Below are 27,992 nucleotides of genomic sequence, written 5' to 3'. Positions count from 1 at the left end.
ATATATATATATATATATATATATATATATATATATATATATATATATATATATATATATATATATATATATATATATATATATATATATATATATATATATATATATATATATATATGATATAACCAGCGGCCAGCATACATATACGGCAATACTCCTCAAAGGGTTAATGCCTAAAAAGCACGCAGTCTGAATCGGCACTATTTTTTTCTGACTGCTTAATAATATAAAAACATATTTATATTAGAGCATAATATGTACGATAATAATACAATATTTATTTTTATAAAATACAAAAATAATATTTTTGCGCATTATAATCAATTTGGTGTATCTACAGTTTTTTCATGAATAAACTAAATTTACGACATGTAATACATATATAAAACTTTTGGTTAATTCATATTTTTTGTATTCACTTATTGTTGATTCTTAAATAAGTGCAATATTAATTTTAATATAATTGTGCAGTAAAAAAACTCAATGGCAAAATTTTGAATTTTTTAATCCAATTAGTTTTTAATCACAGAATATTGGCAATGTCTATTAAATGGCAATAGTGTACATGCAATCATATTGTACGTATGTTTGTCCATAATGTATTGCCATTTTATTAATAATCACTCTCTCAAGAGCATATTGAGGTTACGTAGCTTGCGAACGAGCACGAAATAGGAGGTCGAGCGGATCAAGCATTCCGAAAAGGACGTTATTGTTGGTACAAGATCGCACAGCGCGAGAGAGGAGCGTTTTCCGAGGATTCTAAGAATGGCATATCGGATTTCACGACGAAAGTTGCGGACCTCGAGTGCAGAGGTCCTGTCGCCGAACACGTCTTTGACCCTTGGCGGCTCCAAAGCCTCCGCGGCGAAACGTGCCACATGGATATGACGATGCGAGATGTGCTACTACCCATATCCGGATGTAGATACAATAGGAAATGATATACGACCGATGGGAAATTGCTATAATTTCATCGTTGCCATATGTGAAACTTGAGTTCTACAAACGAGCTCAGGAAACAAAGGACGTGATGACTAAAGAAGCACTTTTGTTCAAGAAGAAGAATTATTTAATAACTCTCGCTCTTTGTTGGCTGGTAACAAATTAATTTTCTACCGTATCAATTCCGTCATCATTATCTGTACGCAGAGACATATATCACCCGAGGCTGTCAGAAAGTTAGAAATTGAATTTCTATAAGCGACGGTGAAGATATGGCATTCATCATCAGTAGTAATATGAAGCTGAACTTTGATGTATGATGCTTGTAAAAACAGTGCAGTAACTAAACTTAAAAACTACATCAAGACCTCAAGTATCAGCATCACGAATAAAGAAGCTGATCAACAGTAATTAATATTATGACTAAAAATTACAATTATCAGACAATTACTGAGTGAAAAATTTAAGACAATTTCAACATAACAAGGATATAAATGATTTTATTTGAGACCTTTCCGTGTAATGGGTTAATAATACAAATGATTGGAATGTTTTTAGACTTAAATCCTTTATGCTTAGTTTCTCAACCGTCACACCAATTACGTTTCTTTATGGAGGTCTACGCGGTGCTTTAGTTTGCGCAAGATAAGAGTTGCAAGCATCTATCTATAATATAAGAAAATCGGTAAAAATTCACCTCGGAAGATTGATCGCACGCATTCACCTCTGGCTTAAGTAAACAAGATTGGATCGTGTGAGGCAACGACCACGAGATATATAATAACAATGTTTAAGGTGTGAGTTTCCGAGGTATTCGTGAAAAATTGGCGAGATTAATGGCCACGTAGCGACGGCAATGCATCATTCCTGTTCTAGGCAACCGATCATTTGTTTTCACAACACCGCTTGTCCTAGTCTTGGGATGATGGTTATTTGCTGAACCGCGGGGGACCGCGACTTGGAGACGCATGCTTTCACCGAGAGGTCAATTTTTTGACTAATCATCTTCGACATGAAAGTTTGGACTATTCAACGTTACTCAGACGTCAAATTTGTTGATAACTTCGATTAACATATGACATAACTTATGATTTAATCTTTCAATTTGATTAAACTTGAGCATAAAGGCACTTAAAAGTATCCCGAAAAAAGCTTTCGAACGTAACATTTGGAATTGTGTTCACGTAAGTATTTTTTGAAATAGTTAATAATTCAATATATAATTAGGATCATATGGATTTACTTATTAACCTATTAGTATTAATATTTATACTGATAAATATGAATATTTTTGATATTGTATTTATTTATAAAAATTATATAATTTTTAATTTTAAAAAATGTACAAGCAGAAATAATAATTTGTTAAAAGTTTAAAAATGTACTATTTTTTTCTGATCTAAAAATTCAAAGCCTAAACATAGATTTAAATAGCTCAACTATAACTTATGTATTGCAGTCAGTGGTGTAGCCCAGAGCGATCCTTAAAATTGCCGCCCCCCCTATACAATTTTTGCAGGGTCATAAAATCAGCATTTCTTAAAATAATAAATTCGTTATTATTAAGCTCTTTTTATTCGTGGATTTATATATGTTTTAGTGCATTCAGGGTTAAGAACCACACTAGACTATCCCATCGCGAATATACCGCCCCCAAGCATGTGCCGCTCGGGGCGGGCTACCATAGCTACGCCACTGATTGCACTTTATTATAATTAATTATAATGTGGTTTTTAAGTATTTTTCAATACAGAAGTGATATGCCATGGATTTTACAGAAAATCGACAATGTCTAGAAAACAAGATTTTATACAAAACAAATCAAATATATGTTAAGCTTAGAAAACTATATGCATTAGTAAATTACTTTCATAGCAAAAAATATTGCAATTATTATTAAATAATTAAAAAGTTCATAAACAATACTAATTTTTTTAACCAAAAAACTATTACTACTAATAATTATCGATAAAACATAACTCAGCTTTATATAAATGTAATAATAGTTTATTATAAAAAAATATGAAAATTTAATGAAAAGTATTTTTAAAGCATTTTTTAAATAAGGCCATTTACAAAAATATTAGTTTTTCTATTTTAAATAATATTGTATATTTGTACAAACTTCTTGTTTTTTTACTATTTAAAAAAAAACTATTTATAAACGTGATACTTAAAAAATCATCAAGTACAATACAAAACTTTTAAACAACAATTTTGTGGTTTGTTTAAATTACTGAGTACCATTATTATTAAATATTAAAGAAGTGCAAGTTATTTGTTTATCATTTGGAAACAGGAAATATGGGTTAAGGAATAAAATTTTCTTGGAAAAAGTCTTCATTAATGTAATGTAAATAATATCTAAACCGCGACCTATTTATTGTATGCATTTCAATCAAAGCGGGCATGCAAGGCACGCGTGAACAATACTTATGTGAAGCACATCTTGTGCAATATTTTTCGGGTAGATTCACGATGCAATAAATCAGATTTATGTAACCTTAAGCTGCCGGCTCTTTATTACGTGACATTTCAATACATCCTTTCTAAAAGCGCGTCCCATTAAGCTCAATAAGGATGGTCACCTTATGTATAACGCGTCTCGTATTAAGACCCATTCTCACGGGGTGAACATAATTAAGATGCACCTTGCCGATACGAGGGTCTCTCGTTTTGCCTTGTAATAAAATGTTATGCCATTAATTCCAGAATACGATATTGCGTTCTGTATAATAATATTATAACGGTCTATGAATTAATTCAATCTAGGAATAAAATTTCCTACATTCATATAATTTCTAAGCCTTATAATACGAATATGATAATATTAATATCAGCTACTCTTTAAAGTCTTTAACGGTATTTATATATGTGGCATAATATTTTGTGAGATTAAACATCAATTAACGAGCTTGTGCACATTTTTTGGTAGAAGCATAGCAAATTGATAAAATAATAGCAATATGATTAAATAAAAAAATAATTTAAGAGTGGCTAATCGTACGAGTAAAGAAATATTATATGGAGATTTAAGTTAAAATAATAGTACCCCTAGAATCTATATAAGTAAACATTTACTGATTTTTTTAATAAAAATAAAGTAGCATCTCTGTGCTTTATATTTTAATACAATTGATATGAAAAGAACCCGTAAACAATTTTATAGTAAAATATATAATTTTATTTCACGCAAGCGACTATATATGCACCTTTCTCTTTACGACATGGTCTAATACAGTACCTAAGTAAATTACTATAGCGCACAGGTTCAAAGTTCACAATTTACACCGCACTTTCTTGGATACTATAAGCACGGTCCGCCTTATCTATTACTTTGATATTGAGAAACCAGGAAGAAACGTTCAATTTATTTTTGTATCAGACTCGCGTTCGAATCCTTAACGCACCGTTACAATAATCTTACGTATTGTTATTAATATATAAAATATAATATAATATACAATTTTAATACGATAGTCGGACAGCGTTCGCACGATTCAACGGAATAAGTTTTGCTTCCAAGAGAAATGTTCAACACGATGCGGTCCGTGCAAGTTGTTTACGGTCGGAGTGAGATATAATGAAGTACAAGGTATTTAATCATTTTAATCGTGGCAAAATAATATACGGGACGGACGAAAGTACACATTTTTAAATAGTGTAAATTTTATTACGTGTAAACGTGCGAACCGATCTTATCTATAGGCGAAAAGTGTTCCGTGGGAGTATTTTTCGGGCCTTATTGTCTCGCTAATGATGTTTTGGTATCGACAATATTTTTTACTTGATTGTTTAGTTACATAAAGTATTTTTATTAAAAAATAAGTTCCTTATTCAATAACACACACTATTGTAACGAAAGATTTTATATCAGCACATTTATATTTACATATCATTTTTTTAACATAGTGTATCATAGAAATAATAATACACTATAATATTAACTAAATATTACATATACCTATGCTTCATATAAAGTAAATTATAACAAAAAAATAAAATGATAAATCCATAAATTACCCTATTAAAATAATTTTGTTGAAAAAAAAAAATTGTAGCAATTCTTACATATACACATATATCATTCTAAAAATATATATTTTAATTTGTAAAAAAATGTCAGTTTTTATAAATTTAATTCAAAGGTCTAGAAGGTTATGCATGTTTAAATTTGTATTTACAGTAGACCCCCCAATAACACGGTAAATATGATGCCCGTTACTTTTTATGTGAGCGAGCCAAAGAGGATATTTCACCACACGCACCTGATTCGTACTGCAAAAAAATGTTTGAGTATTTTCTTGTCCCCCAACTACACGCACCCAAATAGCACGCCCCAAATTTACCGTGTTATTGAGTGTCTACTGTATTATATTTTTATATCAACGCATGTGAGATTACATTAAATTTGATTTAAAGCAAATTTGTGCTTTTAAAACATTTTACTAAAATATGTTTTTATATGTAACATATTACTGATACCATCATAACTCTTGAGTTAAGTAGTAAATTGTCAATTAAGACACTGTTAGATATTTGGTGTTATTTATCCATCGATTTAATGGTTATAAAACTACTTAAAATTAAAAATATATTAATTAACTTTCTAATATGGATTAATAAATAGCTTTGTTAAAGATTTTTGCCATATAATTTTTGATAAATATTAGTAAAAATTTAAGTATTTTGTTAAAGCAAAAGACATAAAACGATTGATCAAATAAAATATATTTTTAATCATTTTTATATACATTTGAGCTAATAATTAACAAAACTTAAAAATCAGAGATTAATTTCATTATAAAAAGCAACTAACCGTCACTTTTTTTGTATTAATAAATACAAATGTCAAAGATTTTTTGATATATTTAATACAGTAGATGCAATCGATTTTTTTAGATAATTTTAGCTTGAACAAAATTATTTTTCTATTAATTTAATGATTATGAAACTAGCTTAAAATAAAAAAAAACTAACATAAATTGCAAATATGAATACATAAATAACACTGTAAAATATTTTTGCTATATTATACAATATTTTAGATTCAACCGATTTAAAAAAAAAATATTTTTCAATAAAATACGCAGATTAAATTTTTATTGCATATTTATAATTTATTAAGAAAGACATTGACACACTTAATATACCAAATTATTTAAAGCTGAGTTTTTTAAAAATATTTATATGTTTTTTTATAGTAAACAAAGTGATACATATAGACAGTTTCTTTTGTATCTTATTGGTTGATTCAATCTGATTAACTTACTTGTAATGTACATATATTATTTTAAATAAAGAAGTAAATTTACTGTTCTTTGTGGTAAAGATATAAAAATATGAAAATATTATATTATACAAAAATATTTATAATAATATGATAATTTATTTATTAACATCACTTAATTTATTAATAAGCTTTTTGTGTTTGTATTGAATCAATCATATGTTTTTCTTAAATAGTAGTTTATCATAAGTTAATATGTAAATAAACTGAATGCCACCTGTAACGTTATACGAAAATTAATTCAATACACGTAGGAGAATCCGTGAAAATTGTAGGGAAAACGGATAAAGTAGGTCGCTGCGCTTAGTCCGAATTTTCACCGTCAGATGGCAACGCTTTTCCTTAAAAATTGCACAATTTAATCTTTGCATAGATTTTCATATGTCTAGTGCAATTTTTTTTCTTAAAAAAAATCAATATTGAACCACCTACACTCGATGCAATCGATGAAACGCGAAAGTGTTAATATTTGATTATTTGCCAATACGTTGCGAAAATGCACACACAAAAAAATTGCACACAGTGTCAAATGCGAATTTTTAAAATTGGATTCGTTTGCATGTGAAATCTCGAGACGGAGGTGAAAAAAAATGATTTCTCTCGTGTTGTGTAAGTGATATACCCGATGGCGGTTTATAATAATTGACCATCTTCCCAAGAGAACAATATGGTCTCGTCTAAAACGGATCGCCCGTGGTAATCGGCCGGGAGGAAAGAAACGAAATAGCCGGTAATGATCGTGTGTTGTGTGTCCGTATTACAGTTTCGCAAAACCGGTATGTGTTGGATACTATGTGTGTGTACACGATATGTAAAGTATATAAACACATGAGCGTGCATGTCCAATCTAAGCAAACGGTTTGCTAATAAAGTATTGTCGGTTGGAATGATTTTTTATAAGATAGATGATTCATGATGTGAATGATAAAAACGAAAGTATTTACTTGTGCGTAAAAGGCAATAAAATATAATTGAGATGATATTTTTTTACTTTTATTTACATTAAGGTAATCTAAAAGAAATTAGTAGGATTATATGAAAAAAAATGTCAATTTTGAATCACAATTTAACGATAGTAAAAAAATTTAGTCAACTGAAGTAAAGAATACTAGTTTTATATTTCAGAATTTAATATTGATATTCATAAAGCATTTGCAAGGACTTGTGAAATATTAACAGTAAAAAGCAAGTTTTTATAGATGAAATATATTATACAACAAAAATTTCATCATTGTAACAAAAAAAGTGTAATAATTATTATACCAATGTACTACAATTTAAAAAAATTTTAATTAATTTTTTCAATTTAAAAAAAATTTCGTACGATTTAATCTTTTTAAACTATTTTGTGAAAAAAAATGTTTACAAAAATAAATAATACAAAAATGTTTTAAAAATATATTATATCAGATTATAATAGATTTCGCTATGAAAATGCAAAATGTTCATTTAAGTTTTTTTTAGGATTGTATTGTATTTTAATGTAGTAAAGATTTTTGAATAAACATTATTATTTGGGTTTTTCATATAACTCATTATATAAAAATTCGCATTAACAGTTCAATAATTATAGATAACCCCAATTTAAAAAAAAGTTCGTGAATAAGGCTATTTTTTATTTGGTAACTTTTTCAGAAAACTTATTAAACACTTTTTTAAAAAAACTACTTAATATAAATTTTCAAAGAATATTTCATCAAATTTCCATAAAAATAAAAAAATTAAATTATCCTATATTTTGAATATTTAAAAAAAAACTTGGCAATTTTTTATTGCAGAAAATTGGCAAAAATCTTACAAAAATACTTTTTTATAATCATTTTTTTCATATAAAATTATTTCACTATTTTTTTATATTACACAAAAAAATCTGGGGCTATTTATAAATGCTTTAAATTATCTATTTTATATTATTTATTTCATCAAAATCTATTTTATACAAATTTTCAAACAATGTTTTTTTAACCTTTTTTTTTATAAATAAATGTAAAAATTACGAATTTTAAGGTATTTTCAAAAACGGCAGTTTTAAACACATATGGCTAGTAAGATCAACTATTTAACTTGGTTTAGATATTTATATGATAATTTAAAAAAAATCTTTTTTATCTATAATAAATTTTGCAAAATTAATTTTAACAAATATTCCTTTATAAATAAATATCAAATTTGTAATTTTTTAAATGGCAAAAAACACTAAACTATTAAACTTAGCTAAGATATTAAAAATATAATTTTCTTAGAAAAGCTGTTTTATAAAAGTTTTTATTATCAAAATCTATTTGCTTTAAATTATTTTTTAACCCCTTTCTCCATAAATAAAACTTAATTATTTTTTATTTTAATTTTCCCAATTTTTTGAAAAATTATGACTAATAAGATTGTTAATACTGTTTTTGAAAAAAATGTAACAAATTGACAATTCAACTTAGCTGAGATTTTACAAGCTTATTTATTCAGAAAAGCTTTCATCTGATATGTTTTTAATTGAAATCTACTTAATTCTAAGCTGTAATTCTAAGAAAAATATGTAAAATTAGATTGAATATTAAGCTATTTCTGTAAAGCATTTATATATTAAAATTCACTGGGAACAATTAGAGGATTCTACAAACTTTTCCTTTATAAATAAAAATCATAAACAATTTATATCGATATTTCTATTCAATAATAAATAACTAGTGTAATAAATTAGGATTAGCTTAGGTTAGGTATATATGTGTAATTATATAATATACATAAATATTTCCATAATAACAATGACACAATAAAGAAAAACTTTTTAATATATTTAAATATGTTTATCATATATTTGTGGCAAAAAACAATATTATTTCTATTTTATTAAATCTTGAACAATTTGTAATAATGTAGTAGTTAAATAAATATATTTTTTTCATTTTGCCATCATAAATTAATATTAAATTTAGTCAAAAAATATTTGTTTTATTTTGTTATCAGAATGTTACAAATTATTTATTATAAGAGTCTGACTCATTTTTAATACATAAATAACTTAAATATCATATATTTTAATATAACAATAATTCTAAAAATTTTCATTAAAGTTCGAATATATTTAGCTATAGATTTGAAACCATTTAAATGTGTTATGGTTACATAAATATCTAATACTTAAGATTAATGGATTAGTATTTTCTGGTGAAACATTTGGTGTGAAAATATCAATTCCATTAAATCGTTGGTATTTTAATATTATTTTAACTTTAAAGATAAACATTTTTTAATATATAAATTAAGCATAAATACATTTATAAAATATTGAACAATTGATTTCTGACTTATAAAAAATATTTGATAATATTTATATTAAGTATAACCATATTACCATAATACCAATATACACGTGTATAAATAATACACTCACGCCCATGATATAACTTTAGAATTCGCATTTTACACACGCTCTTCGCAAATATAGAACCGTGCAAAAATAGCTTCGGTTATCGTGTACATTTCGTACAACAGCTGGGAAATCCGCCCCCACTTCGAGATTCGCGGAAAAGCGCGTCATGCTCGGGGATGCTGCGCTGTAACAGCTGACGAATGAAACGTGACGTCATAGACGAAGCCAGGTGACGTCACGGGGCGCCATTTTGTTGCCCGAGTTACGTAACGCACGCCCTTTTCATTCACTAAACACACAACTAGAGCGTGACCGAGGTCGATACATTTGCCCGGAAAATTCGGTTAATAATAAATTGATATCGTAACCATTGAAATATCAACGGGTAATACGCCCAAAAGTGATTGAAAGCTTACTATATTGATTACCTATTAATAATATAATTGATTTGAGTAAAAAATTGTTTAAAACGTAAACATATTACTTTAAATATTATCATAGCATATATTTAAAAAAAATAGTTTCCATGTATTTGAATGCTTTCAGCGTCTGAACTATCTATTTTTTTTTCAGTGAGCAATTCGCGCAGATTTTAAATTTTTATGAGAGCCGCTTCTTAAATAATATTTTTATAATAAAAAGTAAATTAAATATTTAAAAGCAATATTATATTATTTAAATACCGTTGTGTGATTGCGGGTAGATCAATAGCAGTTTTATTGGCTGATGAAATCAGGTGTTCTTTAATGGTTATGCGGAAATCTGGTAATTTTATTTATATCTCAATATATTACTTGTTAGTGGTTATAAAACGTTCATGTTACTACTTATTATCGTTAAGTGTAAATCAAAGACTACTATCTTTAGTTAGTGTTTTCGTTAATGCAAAGTCGACATATTATAAATAAGCTAGTGATAAAGAATAAACACTGGATTTTTAGAATTATTTTTATGATAGTGTTGATTGCAATATAATCAACATAATTCTTAAAAAATCAATGTTTATTCTTATTTTTAAATAACGCATTAAAAAAACTTTATTGTGTAACTATGACTGCAATACAGTAAGTTGCTTTTATCTAAAAAAGGTGACGGCACACTAAAATAATGTAGATTTGTATATGTGTTATTTAAAATAATTGATATAAAATAGATATTTTAAGCACTTAAAAATAGCCTCAATTTTTTTTGTGTAAAATAATTTTGTATAAATATATATGTATAATGTTATTAAAAGTTGCCTTAAAGACACATCTAAAATTAATAATTTTTGTAATTAAAAACATAACTACTTCTCAATTCATACACTTTTAAATGTAAAAGTAACTATGTTTTTTTTTTTTGTGGAAATGCAATAATTTTAATGTAATATAAGATTAGTTCTTAATGTATTACTTTATCAATTAATAAAACTCTAATACCAGTCAAATGTAATCGTAAATATTTATCGTTTCTGAACGGATGTGATACAAATTTTAAGTTTCTCACGTTTGTTCAACTTTTTTTATACAATTTATTAGTGCTTCTCCTTTCGAAATGATTGATTCGAATATGAAGAAAATTTCGCAACGATGCATTTTTTGTACCGAATTACACTTCCTAACGGAGTATTTCAAAATAGCACATATTAATGATTTAACCATTAAAGTTTTAATACTTTTTAACAGTTATCGCTTATTACCTAGTTGTACGTTTACATTTTACGATCATCTTTGTGCACAGGCTCAACCTAAGAGCAAGTATTGTCAATATGTAAATTTAAGAACCATCTCGTATTGTGTTTTATAAATAATTTACGATAAAAAATAGTTGATATTATCTCGATTTGTAGTTTAGATTAGTAATGTTCGCAGCTCGTTGATCTTGTCAATCAACTCGGCGAGATGAGCGATCACTAATCATCATCATCATTACCAAGGCACTCTATCAACTAGGCGGTAAGTTAGTTAAAGTATGCACTTATTTAACATACCGAGAAACAACTAGTTAAATTAATGGCAACGGATTGAAATTAACAATCTGTCGTCGAAGGTTAATTTTGCACGGCGTCACAATCAATTACGTTTATATATGGTGTTGGAAGTTTTTCAGACCTTAGACTATAATTTTATGGCTGTTGAGGCTAAAGGTAAGCGTGAAACAGGTATGCGCAACGAACGAATGAAACATTGCTTCTATAGCAGTGGAGAATAATTAATTTTGATTTATTGACAAGTAAGGGTGAGACTAACAGCTCAAGTATGTCAGGATAGGAAGGCGTGGTACTTGGATTGATCTGCTTCAAAAGTACATACATTTATAAAATAATTAGTCATTACATTTATTTCTACAGCTGTTTTAGTTAAAATTAATCAAAACGAACTTTTTATTTAATTTTATATTTTTCCTTAAATAAATTAAAACCTATAGATAATTAAAACAATTTCACATAAAACACGATTTAAATAAATTACCATACACGTTTGACTTACGAAACTAGTTCATCATATTTATTTTTATATTCCCATTAAAGCGTTTTGATAGTCTACATATTCAAATTTATTATCTTTATGTATAATTGATTATCTTGTTAACTTACTAACAAGACGTTGGATTTGATTTAATGAATTTAATGAAAGAACTGTATATAGACATTACGCTGTCAATTTACAGTTCTATGTCAGTTAGGTTAACTATATATAAATTGTTTTATACACAGTAATTTATTCAAAATAAGAAACAACCAAATCCGTGTGTAACGCGTAACATTATTCGCAAATGAAATTTATGATTAAAATTAAATAATAATATAGTCTGTTTTAAATATAAATTAAAGTTTAATATTTAATAACTGATTTAAAAAAAATTAAATGAGTAATAAATATATATTATTATAAATATATAAAAAATAGTTATAAAGTAAGCTCATGTTTTTGCCATATAGTTTTATGATCTAATAAAACTTGTAGAATGCATCTCATGAATTCAAACTCGTTTTAAAGATCGTCTATAAAAGTGCATCTTCTGATCGATATAAAAAGTTGATGCACTCAAAGATCATATTTCAATATAATATAAACACAATCATAATACACTGCAGAAAAAATGATCCATCGATCAATCACAATATGACAGTGGAATAACCCGCAGGGTTAAAATTCCCAAAAATAATAACACACATTACACACATCCATACATACACACGTAAGACGTTCTTTTTCTACAATTTAAGTTTCATAACTTAACATCATGTGTATGTATGTAAATACGATAAATCACCGACGGGCGAATCTTCGGGCGCCCATTAAAATACGTGTGGCGTAATTGGCGAGAGATGATGTTGCATCATGTGTCTTTGGCAACACTTTGGTGAGGTCATCATTTTCGGATCGAGAGTGGACCGAAGAGTTAACGGACGCCGAAGGTCGCGTCTCGGGAGATCGTTAGGGTTTTTGACCCTAGCGATCTGTATCGATCTGTATCGTCGTCGATTGATTGATTGATTCGGAGAGGTCAGGGTTCAAAATGATTCTGACTACAGTATAGGTTTATTATAGTGAATGTTTAATTCAATAAAATCCATTTCATCTGTCAAATTGGCAAAGAATCGAATTTGTAATTATAATAACATTAATTATAACTCACAGACACATTGAAATAAAAAAAATTGTATAAGTCATAAACCATGAGTTATTACCACAAAATATAGTACATATAAACAACAATATCCTACACTTGTGGCATACCATAAAAATGTATACATTTTGCATAAAAAAACTGTATCAACAAATAGTAGTATTGTATTAGTGCAATAAATATAAATATCACTTACAGTTTAATACATAAGTATAAATATATGTATATAATATTTAAATAATCATCACGCAATTTTCACACTCATAAGATACAAACAAACTGTGATTAGATAAATTTCAATTTTTTAATAACCACTTTTAACTTTTTAAAGCAGCTGATCAAATTTAAAAAAACGTGTATCTGAACTTTTTGAGAAATTGAAACATATTTTAAGATTTGGATAATTTAACTTTATCTATTTTTTTGTCGTTTTTTTTAACTTAAAAATTATTATACATATTATGTAATACCCTAAAGCTTTAACTAAAATTTTTGACGCAATTAAATTTAATTAATACGTTGTTTATGTTTAATAAAACATAAGAATATTAAACATTGTTATTTCGCTTATTTTTAAACTGTTTTATAAATGAAAATTTAAAGCCCGAAACAAAACCAAAATTTAAAATTAAAATCATATATACTGTGTATCAACCATGAAATTAATGGTAAAAAAGTTTCAAAATAAAGTGCTACAAAACATTGTAAATGCTGCATGGTATGCTAGAGTCAATAGAGACATACCAGTGCTATAAAACGTTTCGCTGCTAAACATGAAACAAGGCTCAAACAGCACGTCAACATCGAGGCAACAAACTCCTCAATGTAGACAACTTGAAAAGACGGCTGAATTTGACTATGCGCTTCGAATTGATCTAGTTATCATTATTGAAACTCATTTACTATTTACTATTTTTAAAAAACTTTTGAACACCACTGTTTTTTTTACACCGTTGTTATATGTTTTATTACATACAGATTCTAAAATTTCCGTATCCAAAATCAATAATAAATAATGAACTGTAAATATTTTATTAGGTTTTAAGGGATTTGTTTAAGAGCAAAATACTGTTTATGTTGCTATTTAGATAGTAAACTACAGTAATTGGTTTTAATTTATTTCAAAACATATGTATGTATAAAAGGTTTTATAGAATAACATGTATAAAATTTGTTATCATTTACTTTTGTGCCTGTTTCTATTTCAAGAGTCACTTTTATCAATCTTAACATTAGTTTGATTTGTTGTAGAATATATAGAAAAATAGTTGCATTGCATTTAAATTATTTTAGTCTATATTAGTCTTTTAGTGCCTATTATTGTTTACATAAATTTTGTCTGGCCGCTTCTTATCTCATTATATCTAAATCGAAAATAGCTTTAATCGTATACGTACGCCAAACGTATTCTCTCGCACGTGATGTCACACCTACGTAGTTTTAACGTGATACAAACAGCGTCGACGAAATGTGACGCGCTTTTCCGCCAACCACGTCAAACGTAGCGCTTGACGTAAAATCGAACGTACGGAAATAGAAGATGGCCTATCTACGTGGGCGCCGACTACGTGGTCAGCTTGGGAGACTCGGAAAGACGAGAGAGATAAAAGCACATGGGGAGATGGATCGATGGCGGGAGACACGTGGGCGGGGTGGGATGACGTCAGACGCGCGCGTGACGTCATGGCGCAGCGGTCGACGGGTAAGAGTTTTCCCGAGAGGCTGGGAGAAGACCTTGACACGTTTGCGGGAATTATGCAGATGAAAATGTGTCTAGAACTTGACTTTATATCGTACTGGGTTAAGCTGCTTACACAAGCTTTCAATATGGTGGATGCTTGTTTATAGAAACTGAATAGATATATTATATATCAGGTTGTTCCATAAGCTTTTGCGTTTTTAAAGGTGCTAATGCAATACTTTTAATAAAATATATTTTTTTGATCTTCTTATAAAATTATTTATTTTTTAAATCTGATTCGAAAAATAATATATTTTTAGAAGCAATAAAAAATTTTCACTTAAAAAATGTTGCAGGAATATAATAAATAATCGTTTGAAGCAATATCTGAATGATTCGGTGGATGAAAAAGAAGTGCACAAGATGATCCATTGATTTTTTAGAATCAGGAGCGCGGTTTTAGTGTAAAATTACCCTTTTTTAATTCATAAGGGAAGGTATTTTTTATCTGATTCGCTTTTAAATTAATTAGCTGAGTGCATTATGTCTATATTGTAATTATCTGCCTATAAAGAATTATGCTCCTAATATTCCATTAAATGCATAACATTATCTTATTGGGGTGTAATCCTATTCTCAAGGTTGGAATTGGGGGTTGATTGCCATTTAGCCACTGACTTTTATATCTTGTGTTAAAGTGAAGAATCCACTTCTTTAGTAATAATTCGATTTAAAAATAAATAAATCATTAATTATTGACATATTGAAATTTGCTGTGCGACGATTTATGAGAAGCCCATATTATGAAAATTAACACATTTCCTAATTTTTTAAATGACTGTGAACTAATGTAGGCGAGTAATTTGATCTTTTATGTTAGCTTCTGTATCGTTAATCTCGGATTTGCTTTGATGTCAGTCCTAATATCCTCACTAACAACCCCTAAAGACTACCTACAATTACATATATTTTGCATGAATATTGGGTTGAAATACATAAATCATAATATTGCTTAACTGAGATTATTTTATCTTTAGTGCTATTGTTGATTTAGTGTTGAAAAAATATTCAATAAAAAAATATATGTATGTATATTTGACTCATTTAAGTAAAATATGTATTAAAATATATACTCAATAAGGAAAATTTTATAAAAATGTAAAATTGAATAGCTTTAAAAATATTTTAAAGTAGCTCAAATGCTGTTTTCTATTTGTTTAATAAAATTGTTTGATGAGTAAATTCAACTGCACTATTATGGCGTACTTTCTATTTTTTGCGTATATTTATATTTTATTATGCAATATGAGGTGATAACTGTGTTAAGTGTTAATAAAAATATTAAATAAAATAATAATAATGTTTAAAAAAATCATTGTTTACGTCGCAAATAGGTCAGGGTTATAAGTTTATTAAATATTAAAAATTAAAGGATCGCATGTGACGTTTTACTTAATTATAGCGATAAAAATCGCGTGAAATAAAATTTTCGGTATATATATTATATACATGTGACGCTATAGCGATAGCAACACGTGCTGTTAAGATTACCATTGAAACGAGAGACTAACACAACGAAAAAGCGTTCGTGTGTGAGAGAGCTTTTTGTGAGCTTTGGGTCGATACAACAGCTGTAAAGCGAACGCATGCAAAGCACGCGAAAAAGATACTCCAACATAATTTATTTAATTAATAATAAGCGCTTAGCGATCGTGCGCTTTATTATTGTTTTTTAAAATATGTACTACTTTTACGGATCTTAATTGAGTCTTCAAAACGGCTCGTGTTCATTCAATAAAGGTAAAGCAATTCTCACGTAGATTTAATTAGACGCGTGATGGACGTCTCAATATTACTTTTTTTCGTATGCAACGCTGGTAAATTAAAAACACATACACATTAGATGCGATGTGTGCAATTTGTATGAAGATGTAAACATTTCGTGTCAATTTTTTGCAGCTCAATTAGCAATATGCGAAACGTATATAACGTAACTGTAAACGTGAAGCAATTGGCGCTTTAATGCAAACGTCGCAAGTCGTTTAAAATTATTGGTTGCTTTTTAATAAACTAATAGATTGATTGGATAATTGGAAACTGTTAAATTGTTATGTTTTTATATACTACAGATAGTTCTTAAATTTATTATTGACTAAAATTGCACATGATTAAATTATATACAACAATAAGCATTTTCTATAGAAAATATAATAATTAAGTATCAAACAATTTTCGGATATTAAATAATGCTAGCAGAATAATATTATTTTGTTATGGAACACCTTTTGGCATACATTTCCTGTATCACAAAAGGGTGGGTCGCGGTTGACTGTGGTAGTGCAATGACGTCATATCCGAGGGAGGATCGTCGAGAGCACGAGATGACGTCAGAGTGCGTCGGGAATTGCTCGCTTTCCCAGTACATAAATAACGGACCAAAATAGACTTTCCAATTTTACTTTCTGCAGAAAAGAAGCTTTCGTACGTAGGCGAGAGACTGAGGCGTCATGTTGCACGAAACTACACTATTTGGCACGTATACACATGATTTGTTTTGAACACAATGTGGTTAATAAGTTTAATTTCACTAATTTGTAACTGAGCTTAAAGCTTTTATTTATAAACAATCGCTTAATTCGCGTATGAAGATGTAGTCTTAAAATAAGTAGGCTTCCTTGTATATTATTATATACTACAAAAAAAATAGTAAGCTGATTCAGAATATGTGCTTTTAAATATTTATACAATATATTTAAAGTATTAGCACCTAGGCATTCGATATTTAAATGATATATTTTTATAAATAAATTAACCAAGTGCTTCTTATTGATTTAAAAAAATATTTGTAGCAGCCTAAAACAATAGGCATTCAATCAATAGAATTGTTGCTCCTTCTCCATGTTATATATTCATAAAAACAGAAGGCACTCCAAGTGGAATCAATACTATTACGCCCCTTTCTCTCGCAATCCAAACTTTAATTGCGGTGCGATAAAACCGCCCCCTAGGGTCTATTTTGAAATGGTTGACCTTGTGGGTCTATATGTATAATAACGGAGTTGGAATTCGATTAGCCCCGGGAAGGCTTTACGGCCGTTTGTCACGACGCTGTGCGATATCCCGCATGCAAACCGATTTTCACACTGTGACGTCACACGAGAAGTCAGCTGTTACGTCGCGTGACGTCGTAAATCTGACGGATAACGGCGCCGGGAGCTTTCACGGTGGATTAGAGCTTTCGGCCGTATCTGGACAGATACGGACGAATTACGCGATGCGATAATATTATACACAGTCGGGTTTATTTCGATCGATCCGACGTCATTTTGGCGTTGTATCAGTTTATTGTGGGATTATCAAATTGAGAGCTTTCGTCATATATATTTTGCACGATGGCGTGAGTAAGATAACAAATGCGCGTATTACTATCTCTGGATTAGGCTGAATGTTTTGGTTTTATATTATTTTTGCATATAATATAATTTTATTTTATTAGAACTATTTTTACTTCACCATAAAATAATATAAAATATTTTCTTTTCATTTAAACGGTTTATTAAATTTAAAAGTAACATTTATTAATATAATATACAATAAAAATTGTTTAATTTTATATTAAAAAATATCCACTAAGTAATTTTATATTTGACTTATATTAATAAACACTATCAAGTACCCTTCTTTAATGCCTTATTTTATATAAAATAGTATTGGAAATATTTTTACATACATTATTTTTTTATATATTTATATAAAACTGTTGATGTTATTTTTTAAGTAATTTCAGTGTATTTGAAATGCCTTTTTCAAAATTTCGTAATAAAAACGTACATTTAATATATTGGGTCTACTTTAAAATTAGCTCCCTGAAAAAAAATAAAAAAGGGTAAAGTGCTTTTTGCATTAATTTAAATATTTGATATTTGACTAGCAATGAAATATTTATTTTTAAACAATTGTTAGCACTTTATTTATTATGTAAAATCAAAAGAAGGCTACTATTAAATGCGCCATTATTTATAAATTGATAAAAAACAATGCTGGATTTTTGCATTATTCTAAGTATGTTTCATATGTATAAACATATATTAGATACTATATTTTTTAATAATTTATGGTAAATTAAAAATATAAAAAGGCTGCTTTTAAATGCGCCATTAATATAAAACCCTTGCATTCCTTTGAGTGTAATTAATAAATTGAAATATATTTTTAATATTTTACTACAAATAAAATATTTAGTGTTCAGCAATTAGCGCTTTTTTAAATATATAAAATATCATTGAAGCTACTTATAAATGTGCCATTTATAAAAAATATGATTTAAGCCATTAGTATAATATTACCATTAATTTGATTGAATTACATATATGTATTTATAATAAAAACATATATTTTTTATTTTACTTTTATTGAAATATTTATTAGCACTTTAAAGAATATTAAATATTAAGAGGCTATTTTTAAATGCGCTAATATTTATATTTTAATATAAAAACATTACTGTGACTTTTAAATTATTTTAAGTGTATTTCATATATATAAAAAAATATATTTGCTATATTACTGGTTAAATAAATATAAAATATATTTTGAACTATTTTTAATGAATAAAAATATTATAGAACATATGATAATTTATTTTTTAATTTTAAAAACTACTTTTGTAAATTACTATAATTATAAAAATCCTCAACTAATAAATTAATTTTATATTATAGATAAGAAAATATAAAACTCATCTATATATATCTTTAAGGATATATAGTACAAAAATTTCTGCCATTTAATACTCAATATGTTAACAAAAAAATATTTTTGTATTAAATAAAAATATTACAGAACAGACTCATACTTATTTTTCAATTAAAAAATAACATGAAAAAACTGAAATGAAATGACGTGATATTCTCATATTTTTTATTAAATATGAATTTTATATTATATATACGAAGTATAATATAATAACACTTTAATTAATATAAAATATTATTGGAGCTACTTTTAAATGCAAAATTGTGGTATTTTATAAAAATATATATAATATATTTGATATTTTACTACCAATAAATTATTTAATTTTCTAACATTAGCGCTTTATTTAATAGAAAATATCATTAAAGCTTTTATATTCGCTATTTAAAAAAATGATATAAAAACATTAGCATGATTTTTACATTAATTTAAGGGAAATATATAATATATTAAAAACATATATTTACTATTTTGTAATACTTTCAATGAAATATTTTTTTTAACAATTACTTCAATTATTATAAAATATAAAAGAGGCTACTTTTAAATGCTCCACTATTTAAATTTTAATAGAAAACCATTGTGATTTTTGTACTATTTTAAGTGTATTTCACATAAAAGATATATTTATGTATGTATGTATATTTTATAAATATTTTTCTAAATAAATATGAAATATAAAAGAGGCTACTTTTAAATGCGTCGATATTTATATTTTGCATTATATTAAGTGAATTTCATATATAAAAGCATAAATTATAAGCACTTTATATTTTTATAAAATAATATATTATAGGCTACTTTTAAATATCTGGTGTGATTTTACTTTTCTTTGAGTATATTTCATGTATAAAACTTATATATGATATTTTACTACTAATTAAATATTTATTTTACTGCAATTGTTAGCGTTTTATTTAATATTAAATAATATCATGCTACTTATAAATGCGCGTTTATTTGATAAATAAAAATAAAAGCATTGATATGATTTTTCATTTTTTTATGTATGTACTATATAAACTTTGTGCTTAATTTTAATTAAAAAAACTATTATAATTACTTTTTAATAAAAAATGACAATTTAATAAATATAATTTATTATCTACTTTTGAATATGTCACATTAAATAACCAAATCGTATTATTAACACATACTTAATAATTTAGTGTCTATAGTTTTTAATAAATCAATTTTTAATACTCATTAAAATTTATTTAACTTACTATTTTATTATGTGACAACTCAACTACCACGCAAATAAATAAAGTAACATATTATTAACTGTATTAAAAAAATATTTTAATAACATATTCGTGAATCTTAAAATATATTTTATTACCGCCCATTTGAATCAGATAGCAATAAAAGGATGAGGTGGTAGCGCACATGTCAAATTGACGTATTACACGAACCGTGTATATATTTTTATATACCTCATAATAATATGCATAAATAAACAATCGGCTCTACCAATTTTCCCATAAATATAAAAATAAAATAAAGCTCGTTTTTTTTCGCCGCCTAAGCCGTACAAAGTCGTCCGATGTAGTATTTGCATTTATGCGTCGTTAAAGCGTTGCTTAATATTTTTTTATCAACAAAACTATGTTGAATATTAAAATGTTGCTCTTGTGTGTATAGAAGAGCTAAAATTGACCCTGTTTCCGACTTCTGCACCAGCCTGTGGCCATTCACGAAGAGTGAAAAGCAAAATATTTGATGTGCCGTCATCTCGTCTCGTATTGCCCCGGGGCGATGAAAATTATCCGAATATTAATGAGACACTCTCGGGGCATTGTTTATAAGAAAAATGCACGTGGATGCATGCAAGAGTACATCCGCAGCATCCGAAGAACTTTCACTAATTGTCTGAGTCGCTCGAAGGCTCGATACACACATCTAGCAGAACTCTGACTATCGACATCATCAAATGTTTCAAGATTAAAAATGTTTTATATATATATATATAAATATATATTAGAAAATAGAAGAGTGGGCGTTTTTTACAAGGCCTATGGCAAAATTTGCTGTGTTTTATTTTGCTATTGATTAAATCTAGTGTTGGTTAGCTGAGAATTTTGTTTGTTAAAATTAGCGACGAGAATTATCGGTATGGACTTTTTGTATGGATGCCAGAAATGTCTCGTGGTGGAATCGTCACGTGCGAATATTTTCTACTACGTGCTGTAATATTGTTATTTGGAAAAGTTGCACGTGTTAGTATAGTATTTATATGCTAAGGTATATATAATAAAAATTATGCAACGCATATTTAAATCTCTCTTACAACATATTTTATATTGGTTATTCGATTTATTGTAAATATTTTTTTTCAAGACATTTATTTTAATAAAACTTTTCTTTAACATTGCCATCGATTTTCCCGAATCAAACGTATCTCTTAATTCACTGGGTTAGCAATCTCTAGTTTTATTAACTCAATCGATCGAATTTAACTGTCAAATTTCACTACAGTAGTGGTTGCATAACGCGTCTGGTGCAAACCGCATCTGGATGCATCTGTCCCGCGAGTATATTTGTACGATCCGGAATACTCGATGCGGTCGAATTATTTATATACCTATATACTACTTGCACAAACACATAGAGATAGAGAATACAACATATGTATATGTCCGTCAGTCCGGACGGACATTGTTGTTGGAGCTCCAGCATCTCTCGGTCTGACCCGGTAACTATTATTAACAGACCGGCACTGTACTACGTACCCGGACGGGATTTATTTTCGTGTGAAACCCCCAGCATGCACCTGGAAGGTGTGAAAATTTCACGGAAAAATTCCAGAGGAAATATTCTAGGGTATGATGGGGCATTTCAGGTGGATTCCGGTAACTTAGTACATCAAAAACCATTATTATTGTATATATTATATATATTTAATTTTTTTATAGTAATACTTATAATATGCAGAGGCAAAAAGGATAAGTTATTTTATTATAAGGTTATAGAAATAAAGTATAATATAGGTTTTATATATACTTAAACAAGTGTTTCTTGGAATATTAAATTATATATGTCAATTTTTTGTAATATTGTAAAAATATATTACATTTGCAACAACAAAAAATATTTTGCTTAAAACAATATTATCAAAGTGGGTGTGAAATATAAAACATACATTACTGATATTTTAAAGTTAAAAAAAATATATAATGCTTATGTATTATAATATACTATAAACACGCTATATATTATGAATTTATTATTTTAATATTCATTATTATAAAAACTAAATATGTACGAGTTTATATGATAAAAAAATGAACATTATTAGAAGCATATGTTTTTATAATCCATAATATTTTAAATTAACAATTTAAAATAAATTTATCAATTACTTGTTTTTACACTATTTTCTCAATAATATAACTTAAAAAGTTATACGTAAAAAAATAAAGCAAATCGATGAATGTAGTTTTTTTAGAATAAGTATTTAATTACAAGACTAAGATTTTTTATAAATCGTGAATACAGTTGTTTAATAAAACGATATACTTGTCCACTTGTTATATAGTATCTATCATACAAAATTTATGTTTAATACAAATTAATATATCATTACAAAACTAGTTTTATTATACGTATGCACAATAGAAAAAAAATGATGTAGAATTTATATTTAATACAAAAACTAAACAGATAATATAATAGTATTTTATAGTAAATACATTATTATAAATTACATGCATTTTTGAATCGCAAAACTGCTATAGTATTTTTATATTACATTTCATATTTAAAATGTCATATAAAATTTAACTATTAAATTGAATTTGTATTTAATAAAAATAATCAATATATTACGATTTTTATTTAACGTATAATAGTATTATTAATAAAAAATTTACCTGTTGCATAATATTTTATTTCTTAAAATAATTATGCAACAGGTAATTTTTGTTAATAAAACTTTAAACGTTAAAAAAATCGTAATATTTCTATTATTTCTGTTAAATACAAATTAAATATAATAGAATAAATTAAAAAATCAGTTTTCATCTATTATATAATACTTTAATTAATTAAAAAAAAAAATTTTAATAATACATATTAAATCGCAAAATTTTTCATACTATATAAATCACTATAAAAAAAATCTTAAATTTTGTATTTATAATATGAAATTCATATTTAATAAAAAATATTAGAATATCACGATATATTATATAATACTTTTATTTAATAAAAAAATGCTTTTTCTACTGATAAATACTAAATATTAAATCGCAGAATTTTTCATATATACTATAAAAAATCTAAAGCCGGGTCTTCTAACTTATTTTGTATATATAATACAAAATTCATATTTAATAAAAATATTAGAATATCACGTTATTTCATTTCAGTTTTTTTCATAACATTAATTTACAGAATCGGTATTTTAAATTGAAAAATAAATAAGAATCTGTTCTGTTTTATGTTTTTATTTAAACATATTGGGTATTAAATGGCAGAACTTTTTGTACTATATATCCTTAAAAATATCTATAGACGAGTTTTATATATTTTTTTATCTAAATTATAAAATTAATTTATTTCTCAAATGGTGGATTTTTATATTTATATTCATTTACAAAAGAAGTTTTTCAATATTTTTATTCATTAAAAAATGTTTTTTATTCAACATATTTAAGTATTTAATCGCAAAACTTCTAATAATATAAAAATACAATTTACATTAAAAAATATATAGACGAGTCTTTTTACTTTTATTTTATATCTATATTACAAAATTGTATATTTACTATTTTTTTTTGAATATCACGATATTTTATATAACAGTATGAATTTACAAAACTATATTTTAAATTGAAAAATCAGTTTTCACTTTATTTACTAAACAAAGGTTTCGAGTATTAAATCGCAGAACTTATATTTTTTACCATATAAATACAGTAAGCTTTTAAAAATTATATATTAGTTTTTTAAAGTTTATTTCCTATCTATAATATTAATTAAAAAGTATTTAATAAAACATATTAGAATATCACGCTATTTCTATAAAATACTTTTTTTATAATTATTATTCTACAAAACTAATATTTCAATTAAAAAATAGTATCATCTACTATATAATATTTTTATAAATTAATAAATCGCTAAACTTTTTATACTATTTAAATACAAAAAGAATATATTTATTATATTAAATTCATATTTATTAAAAAATGTATCATCTGTAAATATATAATACTGAATTTAAACTACACACATTGCTACACATTTAAAATATCCATGTAAGAGATTTATCATATTAAATTAAATCAACCATTGAAATATTTATTTTATAATACGTGATTTTTTAAGAATGCGTATTAAATCACAAAACTAATATTTATTTAATATGTGTGTACAATAAAAGTATAAAAAATATTTATGTTTGATAAAAAACTCAATCGTAAAAATATTACTTTTTCGTAAAGCAGTTTAAATTCTTTTGTTTATTTATTATCTAATATAATGGCGTTTTTATATTTATCTAAAATTACTTTTAGAATAAGTATAAAATCAGGTAAATATGGTGGAGAAAATAAAATATATATCACTAAAGCTTACTTGGTGTGTGCGTGTTTGTTAGTCATAACAGTGCTTTTGCGCTTAAATGTATTTTTTCATAACGTGTACGTGTTTTAAAAAAAAACAACAAAACAAAATCAAAGTAATAAATAAATGAATAAAATAAAATAAAATACGTACGCTTGCTAAATTGGTAGCGGACAGGAGAAGTCGTCTGGTCGAAAGGAGCTGAATGGTTATTGTTGGAGTCGAACGCAGGCGCTCCTGAACTCCGAACCGAAAGCTCTTCAGCCTGAATCGGAACGCACAACGTCGGAAAAGTCTCTTTTCCGTATTTGTAGTTAGTTATCGGCGTGTTCTTGGTACGCATTCTCCCATATATGACATTTTTCAAGTCCGACCGATTTACATAAATAAACCATAAATCATAAACTCAAATAATCGAACGAAATAATAGTGTTTGTATCGGGTGTTGTTTGTTGTTCACTGTTTATGGTTCACTATGATCACCTGGCGAGTCCCGGGGGCGAGGGCTCCTGTTGCCGGGTTTCGCCTCCAGCGGGGCGGCTCCGGAGGCCAGCGACAGGCCAGAAGACAGCCCCAGCTCGCTCAGAAGAATCCTCATGCGGTCGCGATTTCGATCAAATCGAACGGCCGACTCACTCGCACATCGTGCCTATCCCTATCTGCTGTGTGTTCACACACACCGAGTTATCACTGATCCGTCACTGAGCGTCCGCGGCGCCGACCGGCTCGCTACTGAGCGCGGCGGCCGGTCGCTATCACATATATGCGAGCGAGCGGTGACGTCACGCGCGTAACGGAGTGTGAGCGCCGCGTGACGTCACCGGTGACGTCACGAGCGCGGCGCTTGCACGGAGTCCGCCCCCGCCGTAACGGAATCGTTAGTACGGAGCTTTCCCGTTGGCATGTCGCTGGCGGGTCGTTAGTCGGGCTGGCGTGTACGTGCCGGGTCGATGCTGGAGGGGTGGCGCTATTGATCGCGGGCGCGACCTTCGCTTGCATCGGCCGTCACGTGACCGGGGGCGCGGAAACGTCAGACCGGGGCGCGGGAAAGCCTCCGAGAAAGCTCTGTTTTGCGCGATGACATATTTTAGATTGCAGCACACGAAATCAGACTTACCGTATAATTACCGCTAATTATTATTTATTTAGTAAAAAAACACTTTTCTCACAAAAAAATATTTAACGTTAACGTAACACCAGGTGGAAGACAATTGTCAACTACCTGGTAGAATACATTTTAATCAAAAGTTGGGTAAAAGAATCATATAATACGTAGTTTTTAAATTAATTTATTTTCTTTTACTGACCATCATGACTTGACAGGTTTCTTCAGTGCGTCATGTTTGCCATTATACAAACAATAATTATACAATTAAACATCTAAAAAGCAATAAAAAATATTACGGTGCACCAAGGCCTACCGGGAGGGGGGGGGGGGGAAGGGACAAATTCCCAGGGCCCGGCTCTGAAAAAAATCATAGCTAGAATATATCTATAAAAATCTTCGTCATATAATTTCTTTAATAAATAATAATATGTACGATTTAACCCTTTCTATGCTACAAATAAATATAAAAATTAGCCACCGTTGTAACATATTTTCTGAAATCATATTTTATGCAGAATATTTTAAGAAGGCATTACAAAATATTAAAAATATCTACTCATTATATTAATCTGATTATTAGTGGTGTTTTCTTTGTTGCTCAGTGTTGCCATATAGTGAATTTCTAGTTCAGGTCAATAGCAATAAAATCGTGCATTCGCGGAAGAATAAGTAAAGACAGACATCGCATCTCATATATTTCTCCACAGTTTGTCTCCATTTCGATTTTACACTATGTTTTAAAAATATGATAGCTATCCTTTCCGATCTTACTATGGACCTCTAATATAAGAGGGCTGATCAAAGTATATTTAAACCGAATTTTGGTTTAAAGGAGACCGCAAAAACAATTATCACTTCTCAGAAGTCAAAAATTCACGTCAAAAGCAATAAAATCGTGTCGGCGCCGTCGCAGTGGGAACGCTCGGTAACGAGCGTTCCCACTGCGACTGCGACGACACGATTTTATTGCTTTTGACGTGGATTTTTGACTTCTGAGAAGGGATAATTGTTTTTTTCGCTCTCTTATTGGGCAACATTCGGTTTAGATGTACTTTATTCGATTCTCACTCGTAATATTGTTATAAAAAGTCTTAATATAAACGCTTGATAACGATGCCATGATTTTATTGTTTTTGACCTGGACAGGAAATTAATTATAATTCAACAATAAGCAGCAAAGAAAACACTAATAATTATCAAGTTAATATTATGAGTATATATTTTGAATAATTCTTAATACATATTTAAAATATTTCGCATAAAATATGATTTCAGAAAATATGTCGCAACGGTGGCTAGTTTTTATATTTGTTGTAGCGTAAAAAGGGTTAACTCATACCTATTATTATTTGTTTAAGAAATTATATTATGAAATATTACTTACACCCCCTCTCCGGCTTATTTTGTCCTACATTTTTCGAATACTTTCATTATGTGAATATTTCTTGAATGTCATTGAGATAAATTTTCACGACAGCAAAAATCAAATATATTATATTGTTTAAAACTTTGAACTTTTTTTGTTGATATTTTACCAGAATTTTCGCATACATTATCTCGGAGTTAGAACAATTATAATTCCAGATATTCTAAATCAATTACTGCTACTGTGAAATTCATAGTAGGATCTTCCAATCGCTTTTGGTTTTATAGAGAAAGCTGA

The 27,992-nt window shown here is 27.7% G+C and overlaps 1 protein-coding gene across 2 annotated transcripts in view; it reads right to left on the bottom strand.

Annotated features, from left to right (window-relative positions):
- The window catches only part of Hr38 (Hormone receptor-like in 38), a 75,970-nt gene extending 50,015 nt beyond the window's left edge, over positions 1 to 25,955 (bottom strand). The window contains exon 1 of one of the 2 annotated variants that reach the window (XM_088195127.1): positions 25,375 to 25,955. In XM_088195127.1, coding sequence (XP_088051253.1) covers positions 25,375 to 25,564 — 190 coding nt within the window. In that variant the 5' untranslated portion in view covers positions 25,565 to 25,955. The remainder of the gene's footprint in view (positions 1 to 25,374) is intronic. The other variant, XM_088195129.1, reaches the window with a different exon arrangement.
- Between the last annotated feature and the right edge of the window lie 2,037 nt (positions 25,956 to 27,992).

This window comes from Plectrocnemia conspersa, unplaced genomic scaffold (genome assembly GCF_051122295.1).
Source record: "Plectrocnemia conspersa isolate PC_06_02 unplaced genomic scaffold, ASM5112229v1 ptg000010l, whole genome shotgun sequence".
NCBI classification, from domain to species: Eukaryota; Metazoa; Arthropoda; class Insecta; order Trichoptera; family Polycentropodidae; genus Plectrocnemia; species Plectrocnemia conspersa.
Note: the sequence above shows the minus strand (reverse complement) of the source record. Positions and strands in the feature narration are given on the sequence as shown.